This window comes from Protopterus annectens, chromosome 11.part0, assembly GCF_019279795.1.
Source record: "Protopterus annectens isolate FY-2018-M chromosome 11.part0, PAN1.0, whole genome shotgun sequence".
NCBI lineage: Eukaryota > Metazoa > Chordata > Ceratodontiformes > Protopteridae > Protopterus > Protopterus annectens.
Window position 1 is genome coordinate 1375892788 of NC_056745.1, and position 18119 is coordinate 1375910906.

At 35.3% G+C, this 18119-nt stretch overlaps 1 protein-coding gene across 1 annotated transcript in view; it reads left to right on the top strand.

Moving 5' to 3' along the window:
* LOC122815075 overlaps positions 1 to 18119 on the top strand; it is a 3014144-nt gene that overhangs the window by 2166907 nt on the left and 829118 nt on the right. Inside the window, exon 99 of the mRNA XM_044087319.1 lies at positions 8280 to 8342. Coding sequence (XP_043943254.1) covers positions 8280 to 8342 — 63 coding nt within the window. The remainder of the gene's footprint in view (positions 1 to 8279; positions 8343 to 18119) is intronic.

Genomic DNA, 18119 nt, shown 5'->3' on the forward strand with positions numbered 1-18119 from the left:
TAGACAGGATGGTTAAACACGTAGTGGAAAATGCACCCCACCTAGTAAGGGATTCTTGGCAATTTTTAGGGCACCTAAAAAGGGAAGTATGGTCACCAGATTTAATGTTCTTATCTGTTGATGTAAAAGATCTGTTCTCATCCATTCCTAAACTGGAAGGATTGGAGTTATTTGAAGAAGTGTTACATGCGCGTTCAACATTAGGCCACAATGATGTAAATTTGGCATGTGAGCTAATGGCCCTCATTCTGGAAAACAATTACATCTTTTTTCAAGGCCAATATTTTCAACAATTAAAAGGTGTAGCTATGGGGGCAGCTGGTGCCCCTGCATATGCCAGCATCATATTACTAGGATGGGAAATGCATCACGTGTTTAAGAGCCAGTACTGGGCCAATATAGTTACATACATTAGATTCCTGGATGACATTTTTATTTTATGGAGAGGTACAAAAGAAAAGATTCTAGAATTTATTAAACTAAAATTGGACATATATCCAGTTGGACTCTCCCGGTTAACAAATGTAAAATAAATAAATAAATAAATAAATAAATAATACTGAATTTTTGCAGTTTACTTATGAATGTGATATACTCAGCATTAATTACTTGAACACTACTATTTCACATTCTAAGAATGGATTTAAATCCAATATTTTTCATAAAGAAACATACTGCAATGCCAATCTATATTTTATTAGTTGTCATCCTTTGGTACAGAAAAAAAGCCTAGTAAAAGGACAGGCCATAAGAGTAACCCATATGACATCAGAGTTTGGAGATGTAAAGAAAGAATTGATCAATTTAGGTAATATGTTTAAAGACAGAGGGTACCCCAACAATTTAGTTGATGACATTATACAAAAAGTGTTTGAACAATGGGGTAAAAAATATGTGCCCCTGTTGGGAGTAGGTCTTGCCCCCCAGAATAACAGATAGGGAACTATGCAACATAAAAAATTTTGAAAAAGCATGTGTTTTGCAATGTAGTTCCTTTTCAGCTGATATTAAAGACATCATTAAAAAGAATTGGAATGTTCTTTGGGTGAACCACGATATAAAAAAACTGATGGGGGAGAAACCCATATTTACCAACAGAGTGGGGAAAATATTAAGGCTTTGTTACAGGAAAGGTGGAAACTAATAATGGACCAACCATGGGTACAACACTTTGTGGTGCTTGTAAACAGTGTATTTTTATAAATAATGAAACATCTTTCTTCCTGAATAATTTAATGAAAAGTAAGGTTACATTAAGGCAGGGGAACTGCCTTACACCCAGGGTAATAGACGTGGCTGTTTGCGAATCCTGGGAAGCATATTATGTGGGAAAAACTGAAAGATCTTTGAAAAACAGAATTTATGAACATAATTACAAAATTAAAAGTAAAAAATACAAATGCATGCCCTTTACAGACATTCCCTATTATGTGATGGTTTTGTGAGATTTATATTTGGCATATTAGAAACTGTGGAAATAAATCTTAGGGAGGGGATTGGAAGAATTTATTGGTTAAAAAAGAATTGCAGTGGCAGTTAAGGCTAGCAGCTACTATACCGCCAGGTTTAAATTATACTCTGTGTATAGACCCAATTCTTAAAGAAAGAGCTGACAGGTTTTGATGAATAAAATTCTAAATAGAATGAGATGACATTGTTTTTGTAACTGTTTTGGTTTTATGTTATATGTTTATATGGTGGTTATGATAGCTCTTGAAATGGATAAGTTTTTAGTATGGATTTTGCAACACTATAAATATTTGTTTTAATTTATTCAAATTATTACAAGTTAACTGGCTAAAATTTGACCAATCACAATACATGCTGTGGTACTTAAAGAGCTTTATGGTACATTGTATTTATTTATTTATTTATTTTCAGTTTGATTACCAGGGAAGTCCACTGGGCAGAGAAGTGCCCATTTTCAGTGGAGGCCCAGGGAGAAAAGCTCCAATAGCAGTACAATACTATGAAAGGTTACAAAATACAATAAAGGTTACATAATGTAGTGGTAAAATACAAGAGTGAGATTCATACATTCAGGAAATTGCAAAATACATCATAGGACAGTATAAAACAGGCACTTTTTCTTTTTTGAGGTTCTTCAGACATTTACAATATTTACATATTTACAAAGTTGGAGTTAATTAAAGTCTGCTAGTTCTGTGTTTGGAGGAATAGAAAGAAAAAAAAAAACTTAAGAGTAAAGTGGAAGAGGATTGTCGAGAGCTAGTGGGGAGACTCATTAGTGTTTATGTAGGGTGAAAGCAGGAGCATTTCCATGTGGAAGATAGGTGTATGAAAAGTTGGATTTTGAAGGATTCAGTGTTATGTATAGTCCAAAGAGAAGGAGGAAGAGAATTCCATTTTCTACCTAGAGAAGGAGAGTAGGAGCTGGCCAGCGGGACGTTTGGGTTTGTGGATGGAAATTAGGTTTTGGTTTTCAGATCTCAATGATCTATTAGGGATGTATAGGGGAAAGATGTTTGTTAAGGCTGGGCATTTATCTGGGAAGAATATTAATTTGTGAGTGGTGGTTAGTTGGAGATAGTCTAGGTGGTTAGGGAGTTCTAACCAGTTCAGAGATTTTAGGCTAAGGCAGTGGTGAGTTCAGATTTTGGATTTAGTGGCAAATTTGGAGATCTTATTGTAGCAATCTTCAAGTTTAGAGGTATTGGAAGCAGACAGATTGGTTAGAAGGGGGGCTCCATATAGAAGAGAAGGAAGGAGGTAAGTAATTGCTAGGGAATGCCTAGAGGAGTTGGAGAGAAACTGGTTATTCCTATGTAGCATACCTAGCTTTTGGTGGGTTTTCTTTATGTTTTGTTGTATGTGGAGGTCGAATTTAAGGTGTTCGTCTATGGTGATGCCAAGGAGTTTTGCAGAGGGGACCACTTCAATAGCAGTGTTAGTTTGGCTTAGGACATTGAAGATGTTTTTGTCAAAGGAGGAAACCCTGGTGGGCAGGAAAATTAGTATTTTAGATTTATTGGAGTTGAGGGAGAGATGGTTTGGTGCATCCAGTTCTCTGTAGTGGAGAAAGCTGTTTGAGTCTTAGTTAGTAGTTCAGAAATGTTGTGGGCAGCACAGACTAAGGTAGAGTCATCAGCATATTGGATGACTGTAGTGTCAGGGATGACAGTGTGAAGGTTATTTATAAAGATGTTGAAAAGCATGGGTCCGAGGATGGACCCCTGAGGAATGCCAGTAGGTGTAGGCAGAAAGGAAGAGTTGCAGTTCTTCAAAGACAGAGGGTACCCCAACAATTTAGTTGATGACATTATACAAAAAGTGTTTGAACAATGGGGTAAAAATTATGTGCCCCTGTTGGGAGTAGGTCTTGCCCCCCAGAATAACAGATAGGGAACTATGCAACATAAAAAATTTTGAAAAAGCATGTGTTTTGCAATATAGTTCCTTTTCAGCTGATATTAAAGACATCATTAAAAAGAATTGGAATGTTCTTCGGGTGAACCATGATATAAAAAAAATTGATGGGGGAGAAACCCATATTTACCAACAGAGTGGGGAAAATATTAAGGCTTTGTTACAGGAAAGGTGGAAACTAATAATGGACCAACCATGGGTACAACACCTTGCGGTGCTTGTAAACAGTGTATTTTTATAAATAATGAAACATCTTTCTTCCTGAATAATTTAATGAAAAGTAAGGTTACATTAAGGAAGGGGAACTGCCTTACACCCAGGGTAATATACATGGCTGTTTGCAAATCCTGGGAAGCATATTATGTGGGAAAAACTGAAAGATCTTTGAAAAGCAGAATTTATGAACATAATTACAAAATTAAAAGTAAAAAATACAAATGAATGCCCTTTACAGACATTCCCTATTATGTGATGGTTTTGTGAGATTTATATTTGGCATATTAGAAACTGTGGAAATAAATCTTGGGGAGGGGACTGGAAGAATTTATTGGTTAAAAAAGAATTGCAGTGGCAGTTAAGGCTAGCAGCTACTATACCGCCAGCTTTAAATGATACTCTGTGTATAGACCCAATTCTTAAAGAAAGAGCTGACAGGTTGTGATGAATAAAATTCTAAATAGAATGAGATGACATTGTTTTTGTAACTGTTTTGGTTTTATGTTATATGTTTATATGGTGGTTATGATAGCTCTTGAAATGGATAAGTTTTTAGTATGGATTTTGCAACACTATAAATATTTGTTTTAATTTATTCAAACTATTACAAGTTAACTGGCTAAACTTTGACCAATCACAATACATGCTGTGGTACTTAAAGAGCTTTATGGTACATTTTATTTATTTATTTATTTATTTTCAGTTTGATTACCAGGGAAGTCCACTGGGCCAAGAAGTGCCCATTTTCAGTGGAGGCCCAGGGAGAAAAGCTCCAAAAGCAGTACAATACTTTGAAAGGTTACAAAATACAATAAAGGTTACATAATGTAGTGGTAAAATACAAGAGTGAGATTCATACATTCAGGAAATTGCAAAATACATCATAGGACAGTATAAAACAGGCACTTTTTTTTTGAGGTTCTTCAGACGTTTACAATATTTACATATTTACAAAGTTGGAGTTAATTAAAGTCTGCTAGTTCTGTGTTTGGAGGAATAGAAAGAAAAAAAAAAACTTAAGAGTAAAGTGGAAGAGGATTGTCGAGAGCTAGTGGGGAGACCCGTTAGTGTTTATGTAGGGTGAAAGCAGGAGCATTTCCATGTGGAAGATAGGTGTAGGAAAAGTTGGGTTTTGAAGGATTCATTGTTATGTATAGTCCTAAAGAAGGAGGAAGAGAATTCCATTTTTTACCTAGAGAGAAGGAGAGTAGGAGCTGGCCAGCGGGACGTTTGGGTTTGTGGATGGAAATTAGGTTTTGGTTTTCAGATCTCAGGGATCTATTTGTGATGTATAGGGGAAAGATGTTTGTTAAGGCTGGGCATTTATCTGGGGAGAATATTAATTTGTGAGCGGTGGTTAGTTGGAGATAGTCTAGGTGGTTAGGGAGTTCTAACCAGTTCAGAGATTTTAGGCTAAGGCAGTGGTGAGTTCATATTTTGGATTTAGTGGCAAATTTGGAGATCTTATTGTAGCAATCTTCAAGTTTAGAGGTATTGGAAGCAGACAGATTGGTTAGAAGGGGGGCTCCATATAGAAGAGAAGGAAGGAGGTAAGTAATTGCTAGGGAATGCCTAGAGGAGTTGGAGAGAAACTGGTTATTCCTATGTAGCATACCTAGCTTTTGGTGGGTTTTCTTTATGTTTTGTTGTATGTGGAGGTCGAATTTAAGGTGTTCGTCTATGGTGATGCCAAGGAGTTTTGCAGAGGGGACCACTTCAATAGCAGTGTTAGTTTGGCTTAGGACATTGAAGATGTTTTTGTCAAAGGAGGAAACCCTGGTGGGCAGGAAAATTAGTATTTTAGATTTATTGGAGTTGAGGGAGAGGTGGTTTGGTGCATCCAGTTCTCTGTAGTGGAGAAAGCTGTTTGAGTCTTAGTTAGTAGTTTAGAAATGTTGTGGGCAGCACAGACTAAGGTAGAGTCATCAGCATATTGGATGACTGTAGTGTCAGGGATGACAGTGTGAAGGTTATTTATAAAGATGTTGAAAAGCATGGGTCCGAGGATGGACCCCTGAGGAATGCCAGTAGGTGTAGGCAGAAAGGAAGAGTTGCAGTTCTTCCATCTGACAGCTTGAGATCTGTCGGACAGGTAACTGGAGAACCAGGAAAGAGTATTAGGGGATAGATTAAGATTGGCGAGATGAGAGAGAAGGTGTGTATCGGAGATGGTGTTGAAGGCTTTAAATAGATCTAGCAGTATAGTAACTGTGGAGACATATGGAGAAATAGACATTGTTTTTATTCTGATGAAGACTCTGGTGTGGAGGGACGAAAGCACTCGATTGTTTTAAATAAATGTGGTTCATTTGCCAAAATCTGTGGTGCATTTATTTTTCACATTGGTTCCTTGCATTATAAAGTGTTTGCTCAGAATAGCAACTTCTGTGTCCTGTATTACAAGAGTACATAAGGGAATGAAGCACTAGGAATTTAGGCTGCTGGAACATAAGAGATGTGTGTGTGTGTGTGTGTGTGTGTGTGTGTGTGTGTGTGTGTGTGTGTGTGTGTGTGTGTGTGTGTGTGTGTGTGTGTGTGTGTGTGTGTGTGTGTGTGCCATTGTGTGTCAGTGTGTGAATATGGGAGTTGCTATATTTCTGTAATCCACTAGGAAAATGAGCAAAGTCTTTAATAATGGGGAGGACACTAGACACCATAAACTTTAAAGTATTAGTCTAATCCACATAAAAAAGTTACCAGCACAACAATTTTTCCAGCATGAGGTATATTCTGAGCAATAAGAAATATGGAACTTTAATGTCTGGTATTACTGAGTGACTGTTATGGTCCATGAGGAGGGAGTTAATAAAGGCAAAGTCACCGATATTCTTGCAACTTCATGGGCACTTAAAAGGTAAGAGGATTTTTCTGTGTGAGTCTGTGTGTGCGTGCATGCACATTTGTGTGTGTTTGAATGTGTACATGTGTACATGTGTGCATGTTTCTAAAGGAGTAAATGAGAGGGGGTTCCAGTGCCAACATGATGTATGAGCTGCCAGTGATGATTAGATTCTTAGCACTTGTGGTAATCACCTACCAATTCAGAAACATGCAAAGTAGTGAATATTTATTTATTTTATTTATGCATTTGACATTTATTTTCTGGGAAAGTCCGTCTGAGTCAAGAGAACCCATTTTCAGTGGAGGCCCTGGAAGAAAAGCTCCAACTCACAGACAATTATCTATAAACATATTACACATCAGAGCCTTATACAGAGAGAAATTTAAACTACATATGGAGAAATACACATCTGAGTAAACACGGTAATACATACAGGCATTCATGTTAAGACATATAATCGATATTTTCTTCATTAACATAGAAGATAAGTGTTTTACATAATTCTATAGGGTAATACATGCCATATGTTGGCTCTTCCTTGTGGGTTACCACCTTATGCAGCAATATATATTACACTTCAGCTGTCTCTTCTGGCTTAATACAAGGGTAAGTTATTGAGTAGCCATCATATTACAATACAGGAGTGAAAGCATTGAGAAGAGACAGAGGAAACGTTTAGAGAAGAAGCGTTTGCTGTAGTGTATGGCTATTGTAAAGAATAATTTGGCTAAAAGAAGATCAGCCTGACAGGAAATGCTATGGTCACGTTAGCCAGGAGTTAAACATGAGCATAGCCGTGTATTGTTTAGGTGCTGTTTTAGAGAGGATGTGAAGGTTTCCAGGTTAGTAATTTACTTTGTGGATAGGGGTAATCAGACCTTTCTGCATTGCAGCTAATGGGTATCTGAATCACCACTTTAGCATCAGGCTAAAGAGCCCTTTCTGAAACAGCACCCCCCACCACCACCATCACCCCAGCCCACATCTGTGTTCTTTCTGAATCCAGCCCAATAAACATTTTAACCATAAGTGTTAACCTTCAAAAACTAGCTATGTTGCATCTGCCTAATAATATAACACTGGCATTAATTTATCTTCCCACAGTCAACCACATTTTGCAATATTTCTCTCTCTGTGAAAAAATATACTTTCTGTCTATATACTCCAAAGAAGTTTGCATACACCACTAGTTGTAAACAAAATAAACAGTTCAGCCTTATTTCTTTCTAAAATATCTTAACAGTTGTAGCAAACCTGGCAGGCTAATAACAGGAGATGGTGCGGAGAGCTAGGAGTCTTTATAGGCACAGGAAAATGCCAGGTAGAACAGAGACGTCATTCTTTACAGTATACGTTTTTCCTTCACTTTTTAGTGAGCCGCATACTTCTGCACATTCGTCAAATGGAAATAATGAGCTCATGTTTACCCTTTACCACAGTAAACGAATATGTAATAAGGTAGATTTTTAGCAAGCAGTACCCAAAGCAAGTACTGTTAGCTAACCGGTCTTCTGTAGAGAATGTACATTTCCACGATTGCCATAGAAACTGAATAAGGCTGGTTACAAAGAGACAAGCTAAGTCCATCTGTCAGGAGTGTACTTAATAAACACAAAACTAGATGTCGTACTTAAATATTTTTTAAATGATAAAGGCCCTCGATCCTCTGATAATCTGCATGGAAATGATTTATGTTTTCTTTCTGCCAGCAGTTTCAAAATTAGTGCTGAAATTAACAATGAAGCAACAAATATAGTCCTAAAGAAACTAATCTAATTTTCAGTGTTGGGTTAACTGAATCTTAGTTAACAAAAGCCTTTAACTTTTTTTCTAGGGTGACAAAGGCTTCATGGGAATTTCAGGAAAACCTGGATTAGACGGACTTCTAGGACCAAAGGTAAGTATCATTTTTAAAGAAATTATTACAGACAAGAAGGAAAAAATATTTACCATTTTAATTTATTTTGAGGGTGCCATCAAGAAAATGTTATACCAGCTTGAATTTTGTCTTGCTGGCAAATAAATATTAAAGGAACTGTAATGCTAGATATGTTAAGCAATATGTCTGGCCATTGTATATACACAGCAGTTAATATCATTCAGATCACATTCTCTAACCTTATAATGCTGCTATATATTTAAGTATCACAATCTTCAGTATATTGCACTGTTTTAAGATCATCCAATTGTAATTGAATTTACAGATTTTTTACACGGATTTGGTATTTTACGTTTTCATTGTTTTTCAACTATTTTCATGTTTTAAATTTTTTTATGCAAAAAAAAAAACTGAAAACTGTCTTTTAGCCTAATGCAAGTAGGCAGAACGTTTGATAAGAAAAGATGAAGTAAAGATATTAAGATTGTTATTACTGTAGACCAACCATATTCCTGTTGGCTTGTGTTTTTTTTTAATTCTTGGATGTAAGGACATAATACTACATACAAATTATACTGCTGCAATCCTATTTTTAAGCCATGAAGCCAAATGTTATCATCATTAATCTTAGAATTAACAGAATATGTTTAAATTGTTAATAAAAAGTGATAAAAAATGGGATTTACTTTATTTCTTCCACTCTGAGAAGATGAAAGTGAACGCACTAAGTATTGGAATCCCTTAACTGCATTTGTAGAAAAAAAAGACCAAAAGAACATGCAACCTGAACTTATATATACTAATTCCACAGTTGCTCCAACTCAGAGAACGAATGAAAAGCCTGAAAAGGCATCACTGCTGGTAGAAGCCGTTGGCAGTGATTTTCTATGGAGGAACTCTGATTGTTGCAGGTTGAACCTTGGTCAAGTCAAGAGTTCTATGTGTGTCCACTGGTAGGTTACCTAACCTTATTACTACATCATTAAAAACAGACTGATACTGCTTCAGCTAGAAGTCTCCTTGGAAGTAACTCATTAAATTAACAAGCATTTATAAGATAAAATAGATTAAATCAATCAATCAGTTAGCAGTCATATAAAGCAACTAAATTTAAAAATCACAAAAATGTTTTTTTTCAAAAGACATTTTTATAATATTACAGTAAAATTCCAGTTCCAATTCTTGATTTAGTCCTTTGTGGTTTTATAGTAGTATATTTTAAATAATCATTATTTATTTTTCCCTTAATAGTAGATGAAAGTGGCTTCCCCATCTATCATCACACATTGTGCTTGTTCCAAAAAAAAAAAAATAATACACTAAAAAAGGAAGCATCCTTTTTATGGTTAGTTAAAAAGTATTTGGTGAATGGATTCTTAGATTTTTTTTTCATTTATAATACATATAACATTATTATTTAATATATTTAAAATATGTTGTTTCACCAAAATAATATGACTGGTAAGGACACCAAATTGCATAAATAATACCTTTTGGAGTGCATGTGAACATTTCTTGTAAATCAAATTTCATACAATAATCCTTGTGTCATTGTCAGCATGCATGTAGTTTTTACATTTAGGTTCATAGGTAGGTACGTCATTAAGGCAATCAGTCTGCAGAACATTACAAACCTACCCAAAAAATAAATATTCAAAAAGAGATGATACAAGATAGTTCAAGGAAGAATTTGATGAGATCTATCCAATTACTAGGTTTGCCATGGTGATATTCTCAAAGAAGTCCACCAGGTTAAGTAGGCATGACCTGCCCTTAACAAAATCAAACTGGGTTGGGTCCAGTGTCTGGAGGTTTACTATATCATTATTGATCATTTTCATGATAATTCCTTCCATGGCTTTGCATATAAGACTAGTGAGACTTATGGGTCTGTAATTTTTTTATTTGCATGAAGACGAACCCTCTGCTATCCCATTTCTTGAACTTTTATAAATAGGTTAATAGGAGAATAATAGGCTAACTGTCTTGAAAGGCCATTTTGAGGCTAGCTAATAACCTGAGGGTCAGTATCAAACCCTGTACCTTGTGTCTAGGAGGTGAGGACCTTAACCTTTATGGCTGGGCCACCTCTATGTAACAGCATTACAACAACTATTTTCCAAAATCAGGAATGTAACCAGGGAGAGGCTTAGATTAAAGAGGTTAAGAAGGGGTTCAGATTGGCCTTATTTGGTACTGAAGGTTAGTCAGCCTGAAATGTTATCAGGACCCTTGGATGTGGTATTCTAAGCTTTTGAGAGGGATGAGACAACTTGTTCCATAGTAATTAAAGGGGATAACTGGGATTGTGGAACATGTAGAAGTATCTCCAAACACTGTTGGATGTTAGTCCTTAACTTCCTGATACATGTAAAGAGGAGTTTTTTTAGCTATTTTGGTTTTAGTGTCTATTTTTTCTAAATTGTTTTTATTGAAAATTGTAATGGCAAAACATTAGCATGTGATAACAGAAATATTATAAAACAAATATACATATCTAAAAGAACAATAATAAACAACTAAAATAATTATTTACAATGGTGTCTACTATAAAACATTTTTTTTAAACAGAAAAAGAAATGTGGTAAGTAGTTGTTAATTATTAAAGTCTGTTTATCCCACAGTTCTTTGAATTTCAACCATATTATTATATGAAAAGGTGATTTTAGATGTTCTTGTCTTGATTATAATAAGTTCAAGCTGACAAACTTCAGTTGCCAAGTGTACAAATTCCTTCATAGTAGGAGTAGTCTGAGTCTTCTAGTTCTTGGTAATGATTTTTCTTGCTAATGTTAAGATACTCCAAAAAAAAGGGTACTTTATGTGCATAACACAAGTGGGATTAGGTGCATAAAATAAAATAAGAGATTTGGTCAATATAAATGTATCATTAAAACAGACTGTAAGAGAGAATTCATATTATCCTAATATGCTTTAAGTTTTATACAGTCGTAAAACACATGCTGCCAGTCAGTTTTAACATTTAGTTTACATCTCCAGCATCCTATGGCTTTATTATACATCATTTCAACTCTATGTGGTGTGATAAAGGTTCTACTTAACAGCTTCCAAGAGAATATCCTCCATCTTAGCGATGAAGTCGTTTGTTTTAAAGATTGGAGTATTAGTTTTTTATCATATTCGGCTGGGGAGTTATTATTAACAAGTGTAAAATAATCCCAATAGCTTTCTCTGTGACATACTGTTGATTTCTCAAGTACCTTATATATTTTAGACAGATGTCCCTTTCTAGTTATATTCTGGTGCATTTGAATAATGAATAAATTAATGAATGTGGGGAAAGAATTTCTAACTGTTGGTTGCATTAGATTAATCTTATGTTCAACAAATTGTCTACAATTTTCAATCTCTAACCACATATCTTTGCTTAACTCAGACTTATTACTGACATGGTCAACATTTTGTAACTTCCCATTGTTTAGTAATTGATACTAGTATAACAGGTTTTTATGTTTAAGTGTAGTCATTGCTGTTAAATTAAATGTATTAATACTATTTTGAGTGTAGGCAATTGGAAATACAAAGAAAATCCATGCTTTATATTCAGGGTTCCTGAAAATGAAAATGTTAAAGGAGGTTATTATCATATTAATGTAATAAGAGTTAACAAGTTTGTTTTTATTTTCTATAAAATAGTCTTTTACTAACCAATAAAATTTATTAGTAGCTATTTTCGTATGATATGATTTTGTTAAATTATTGGACTTACACCAAACAACTCCCGAATCTTTCCATTTGGAATTATAATTGTTATTTAACCAAGAAATTATTGTTTTAACAATTAAGGATAAGAAATGTAATTCTAAATCTGGAAGACCACTACCATCCAATGTCCAAGATCTAATGGGATGGTTTAAAGCCAATCTAGGCTTATTAGGAAACAATAAAAAAATCTCAGAAATGAAGAATTATACTCTTTTGTATTTCTGGGGGGAGTGTTAGGGATAAAGATTGTATTATATATAGAATTTAAGGAAGGATAATCATTTTAATTAAAGAGAGTCTTTCGTCCATAGTGAAAAAATATTACATATATTAAGAGCTTGTTTTATGGAATTTAAGTTTAAGTTCATACCTAGCAGTGCACTTCGTAATGGTTCCTATGAGTCTTAACTAGTCTGCTTAAGTATTCTGTTAAGGTAGGCAGAATGAGGCTTCTTCTAAGCAATATGCATTTTCTTTCCCTTGTTATATAGTTTATTCATACAGGTATTCCACCAAACAGGCTTGTTTTTAAATTTCTCATTATAACTTTACAGATAGGGACTGCCTTGTCAATGCAACTATTTAAGTAGGAGCAGACTTCAGAGGCATAGGCAGCAACTTTAGCATTTGATTGTAGCTGAATTTATTTAGAATGCCAAGTAACTGAAAAAGGTTTACTTTTGAGAAGTCCCAGAACACAAAGGTATTTGCAGGAGAAGCACCACCAGTTTTAAAGGAAAAAGTCACTAATTTATGGTATGATTTAACAAGGCAATATGGCGATGTGCAAGAAGTGCCAATATTTGTGACAACAATAAAGCAAAATGGTTCAATGTTCTACCAGAATAGCAGTCAGTCAAGTCATGAAAGTATATCACAAAGGCAGCTTTGTGCTCTCTAGTGCAGTACTAAGAGGCGGTAGTTTATAAAATTACAGTCATTAGTAACAAGCAGAAATGTGACATTAATGATCAAAAAGTGCAACCAGCAACCGAGATAAATTAGTTTGTTTTTTATATACCACGGTTCAGTAATGGGCAACACTGCAGCATTATCTTAGATATTTCCAGTAGTAAGCAACAGCAGTACAATAGTATTTAACCTGAATAACACTATACTCAGCAAAACAAAAGTGAACACTAGTATAAAACCAGAGACGTACAATAGCTGAATGTTACTGAAACTCAATAACATTAACGTCAGCAAAACTAAAGTGACAAAGAGTACAGTACCAGTTCATAAGTTCGTAGATTAGTACTAAGCTAACTGCCCTTGCGAGCCATTTTAAGCCTAGCCAATTATCCCTTGTGAGACTCAAATCCTGCACCTTGTGTTTGTAAGGCAAACACCTTAACCATTAGGCCACTCTCCCAACCTGAGGTGCATACCTCTCAACTGTCCAGAGTTTTGCAGAATATTCATATTTTCGCATTACATTTTAAGACTGTGTCGCAAAAAAGTTCTGGTTTTCTTACAAATTATTGAGAAATTAAAGTCACTAAATAATGACAGATACTTGAGTTTTAGACATCATATCTTTCAGAAAATTAATATGAATACAAAGTGTGTTATTCTAGCAGCATTCAAAGTATATAAGAGCAATATTTAAAATCTGTTAATGATTGCTGGACCTTTGTCCCCAATTATTTTGGCTTTGTCTGTGTTAAGAGGTTGAGAGGTATGAGAAGCTGCAATAGTGCAAAATTAAACTCAGTAACACAATGGTTCACAGCACAAAAATGCTATTTTCCGGAATATGTCAAAAAGAAATGCAATCAGTAAATTAGTTAACTAAAAAATGCCTAGAGGAAGACATTCTTTGCTCCATTTTGTTGACATATTTGATTTTATACACAGCTTTTTTATTGTAACTATGTATAAAACATTCTGATAGATTCTTAGACTTTAGGCTTTTGTGGAATAACAGTAGAAATAAACTGATCTTGCTTTAAAGTATTTCAAAATGTAAGGACCAAGTTCATACATTTTGCATTTAATACATTATATTCAGTGAACAAATGAATGTCATCCACTGTCATGGTATGACATAATTTGTGTGGCTCATTGCCATCATTATCACAAATTAATGACAAATGCGGAGTTTGACAGCTTCTTCTTTATGCCTCTTCCATAGCACTTTCATCATATCATCAACTACTAAAACATCTAAGTATCTGTCTTCCTAAGAAAACAAAATCTGTGCTGGACTACAGGCTATTGAAGCTGTTAGAAGTTCTCTAAATGGTAGAGCTCCCATAATATGGTCAGGTTGACAAGTGGTACCATGGATGTAGCTTAACTGGGCACCAATCTGTTGCTATAAATTAGTGCTTTTCTTATTTTGGTGTTTGAATGAAGTGAGAACTAATTCCATACCAAAGGTTTTATATGTGAATTTAGTCCAAATTAATTTTTATTTATGTGATAGTCTAAATTAATTTTTATTTATTTGATGTTGTGAGGTATTGCCAGCTGTGCCAGGAGAAGTAAGACAGTGCATGTGTGGCATATGCCAGCATGGCTGGCTGAAGTTTTATAAATAATCTTATGTCATTTGACTGCCACATTGATTTGTACAGAAGCTTGTATTAAAAATGTATTTGTAAAAGTTGCTTATGTTAAAAATGCTGCTAGAGAAAAAGTTCTGAAGGTGAATTGTGCCAAAGTTTGGTGACTAGATGTGATGTCATTTTATAACAAGCTGAAGGACGGAACCCTGGCAGCAGCAGTTTGTTGTTTGTTTTTCTTTGGAACCTCTATAAAATATCTATATCATTATCACAGTTCAGTTGTTCAGTAGTTAGTTGTACATTTCAGTAGTGTGTAGTATCTTATCTTGCCTTGTGAAAGTAAGCATCTCAGCAGTACGTCTTGCCTTGCAAAACTAAGTGACCTAACTAGGGACAGTTTCTCTTTAGTTCAGTTAGGAAAAGTACAGTGAGATTAGTTTAGTATTATTTCATTTTCTGCATCTGTGAGATTCTACCCAACTGTGTTATTTTTATATTTCCTGTGATTGGAAACTGTGTTGTTTATTGTAACTAAATATTAAATATTCTTCTGTTTTTTTTTTTATTTTATTATCTATTATTAAATATTTTTATAACTTTTCATTTTGGCTGGTCTTTCATAGAATACTTTCAATATCTTGAGAGTACTTGTGCTTATTCTAGTGACACTGTGGCCACTCCGATAAGCCTTACTGCTTCAGTCACACTCTACTATTTATATCAGTATAAATTTGACACTGTATAATTGGTTACCCTTTGTAAGAGCCTTAGAGTATCTGCTTGGTGGCAGCAGTCTACCCGATAGTCTGGAGAGAGGGGACACAGCCAGTGAATCTGTGCCAGCCTTTCCCAGATGTTTTTTGTGTGTATGTGTGAAAAATCAGATATTCAAGTGAGTATGTCAGATACTTAGGAATGGGACTCAGTGCTCTAAGGTGGGTCTTGTTTGGGATCTGGAGAGATAGAGAGTCCAATCCAAATGGAGCATGTTCCCTATGTGCTCTTGGAGAAAATAGTGTTTGATGCAGACAGCTGCATTTGAAATACTGTGTGAATTCATTCCTATGCTCTTAGTGACTGCCTCTCACCAGTGTCAGTGGTAAAGATTGAGGCTGCTTGATTACTGGCCCAGGATAAAGAGGAGCCAGTGCAATGTATAATATACATAAACTCAGACAAAGCTTGTTTGTCATTATTACATAAAAATAAAAGGTCATCTTTAAAATTAAAGCAATAGTGTGCCAGTCATTCACCTGCATAAAAATACTTTTGCCTTCATTTACCTGTTGGATGAATCAGCAAAATGTGAAACTTGTAATTCTGAGGTCATGGATTATGCTCTCCAGTACTGAGGTCATTTGTTTAAAAAACATTAGAGAATGGGTGTACTGTACATCAGTACCCTGAATGGAGAATGAGTGTTCTTCAGCAGGGTATTAATGTACAAGTAATGCCCACTGAAAAACGAGTCCGCTACTTTATGGCAGCATATCAAACCACCGTGGAGTTCAGAGTAAGAAAATGGAACGGTCGCCATTATTTTACACTCACTAAGCAGCACTTCTTCTGTTTAGCGAGTGTAAAATAAAATAAAAGTAAAAAAAAAAATGTGCGTGTGTACTTGTATGTGAAAGTGTATACGTGTAGGAGTGTGACAGGTAGATTGGTTAAGCTACTATTTTACACTCGCTAAGCAGCACTTTTGCTGTTTCGCAAGTGTAAAATAAAATAAAAGTAAAATAAAAAAGTGAGTGGATGTGTTAGTATGTGAAAGTGTATGCCTATATGAGTGTGAGAGAGATCGGTTAAGCTGCTGTTTTACACTGGCTAAGCAGCCTTTCTGCTGTTTAGCGAGTGAAAAATAAAAAGCTTGTGTGTGTGTGTGTGTGTGTGTGTGTGTGTGTGTGTGTGTGTGTGTGTGTGTGTGTATGAGAGAGAGAGAGAGACAGAGACAGAGACAGAGAGACAGAGAGACAGAGAGACAGAGAAATTGAAAGGTGAGAGCAATCCCTGACAAAATCACATACCATCTTTGCGTACCTCTCGACCATACTGCTCGGCACAGGAAATCTGGAGGGAGCCACAAATAATGAAGAAACAAATGGGTGAAAATAGGGATGGACTTTAAATGTTGCTCTTATAAACCTAATTGATAGAATAACAGGGTTTTCATTAGCATGCATTTTTTTCTGAAGCAGAGGTGTGTGTGTGTGTGTGTGTGTGTGTGTGTGTGTGTGTGTGTGTGTGTGTGTGTGTGTGTGTGTGTGTGTGTGTGTGTGTGTGTGTGTGTATGTGTGTGTATGTGTGTGAGTGTGTGTGTGTGTGTGTGTGTGTGTGTGTGTGTGTGTGTGTGTGTGTGTGTGTGTGTGTGTGTGTGTGTGTGTGTGTGTGCGTGTGTGCGTATGTGTGTGCGTGTGTCTGTGCATGAGATGACTACAGCAGTAGCAGCAGTAAAGAGGTTTACAAACCTCTGCATCTTTCAGTTGAAGAAATCTGGATACAGCCTAAAACAAAGGGGGAACAAAAGCTGTAAAATAGAAACTTAATTATTCCCCTTATAAAATTCCAAAACTGCTAAAGTAAAGGATTTAAGGTAGCATGAATTTTTTGAAAAAAAAAAAAAGTCTGAAGCTCAAGTGTATGGTTTAAGGTAGCATGAATTTTTTGAAGAAAAAAAAAGTCTGAAGCTCAAGTGTATGTCATTATTTAGTAATTTCAATCTCCAATGACTGCCAACCAAATGATTTAGGAGTATGGGATCAAAAAGTAAAGTAAATAACATGGTTATTTTTTAGATGTTATATTTTGGCTGCAAAATGCTTCTTCCTCCAACACCATTAACATATACCACAGCAAGTTTGAAACATTAGGCAGAGGAACTATTTTACATCAAAAATATACTAAAAAATATCTAGTAATAAAAAATAAAAAAACAATTTTACAGAGAACTCATTCTCTAAGCGCAATAATGCCCTCTAGGGTGTGTGTTAACATGTAATTAATGCCCTTCCAGGAGCGTAGAGTCCCTCCTCTTGTGGCGTCGGGCCTCATACACATTAACACACACCCTGAGCATTATTGCTTGTGTGGCTGTAGCATTTATAATTAGAGGAAACTGTTGCTTTGTGTTCTGTTTATCTTAATTTTGAATGACCCCAGAAAGTCATTAAACTCCATTGCAGTCTGGTGGTGCAAAAAACAAACTTTTATTTTGTATCATAGCTGTTTGCTAACTCTGGCTAAGTTCAAGCAGAGTTATTTGATCCTGCAGTCTGGGCTTTATATAGTCCATTTTCCTTGGCTTACTTTGTTGTTATGTAATGTTTGGAAGCTCTGTGGACTTTGTGGTCTGTAATGCTTAGTTGATAAGATTCATACTGAAAAGTAATGCATTAGTAATGTTTTGTATTCTATAATCTTCAACTGTGTTTGCTACAGTGCCTTTCTGTAAGCCCTGTTTTGGTACTCAAATCAATTTTTAAATCTAGAGCTGATCTATAGTATATTACTAATGCTACATTTGGTGTATGTATGGGTTTTTGTCTTTCTGATTGTATTA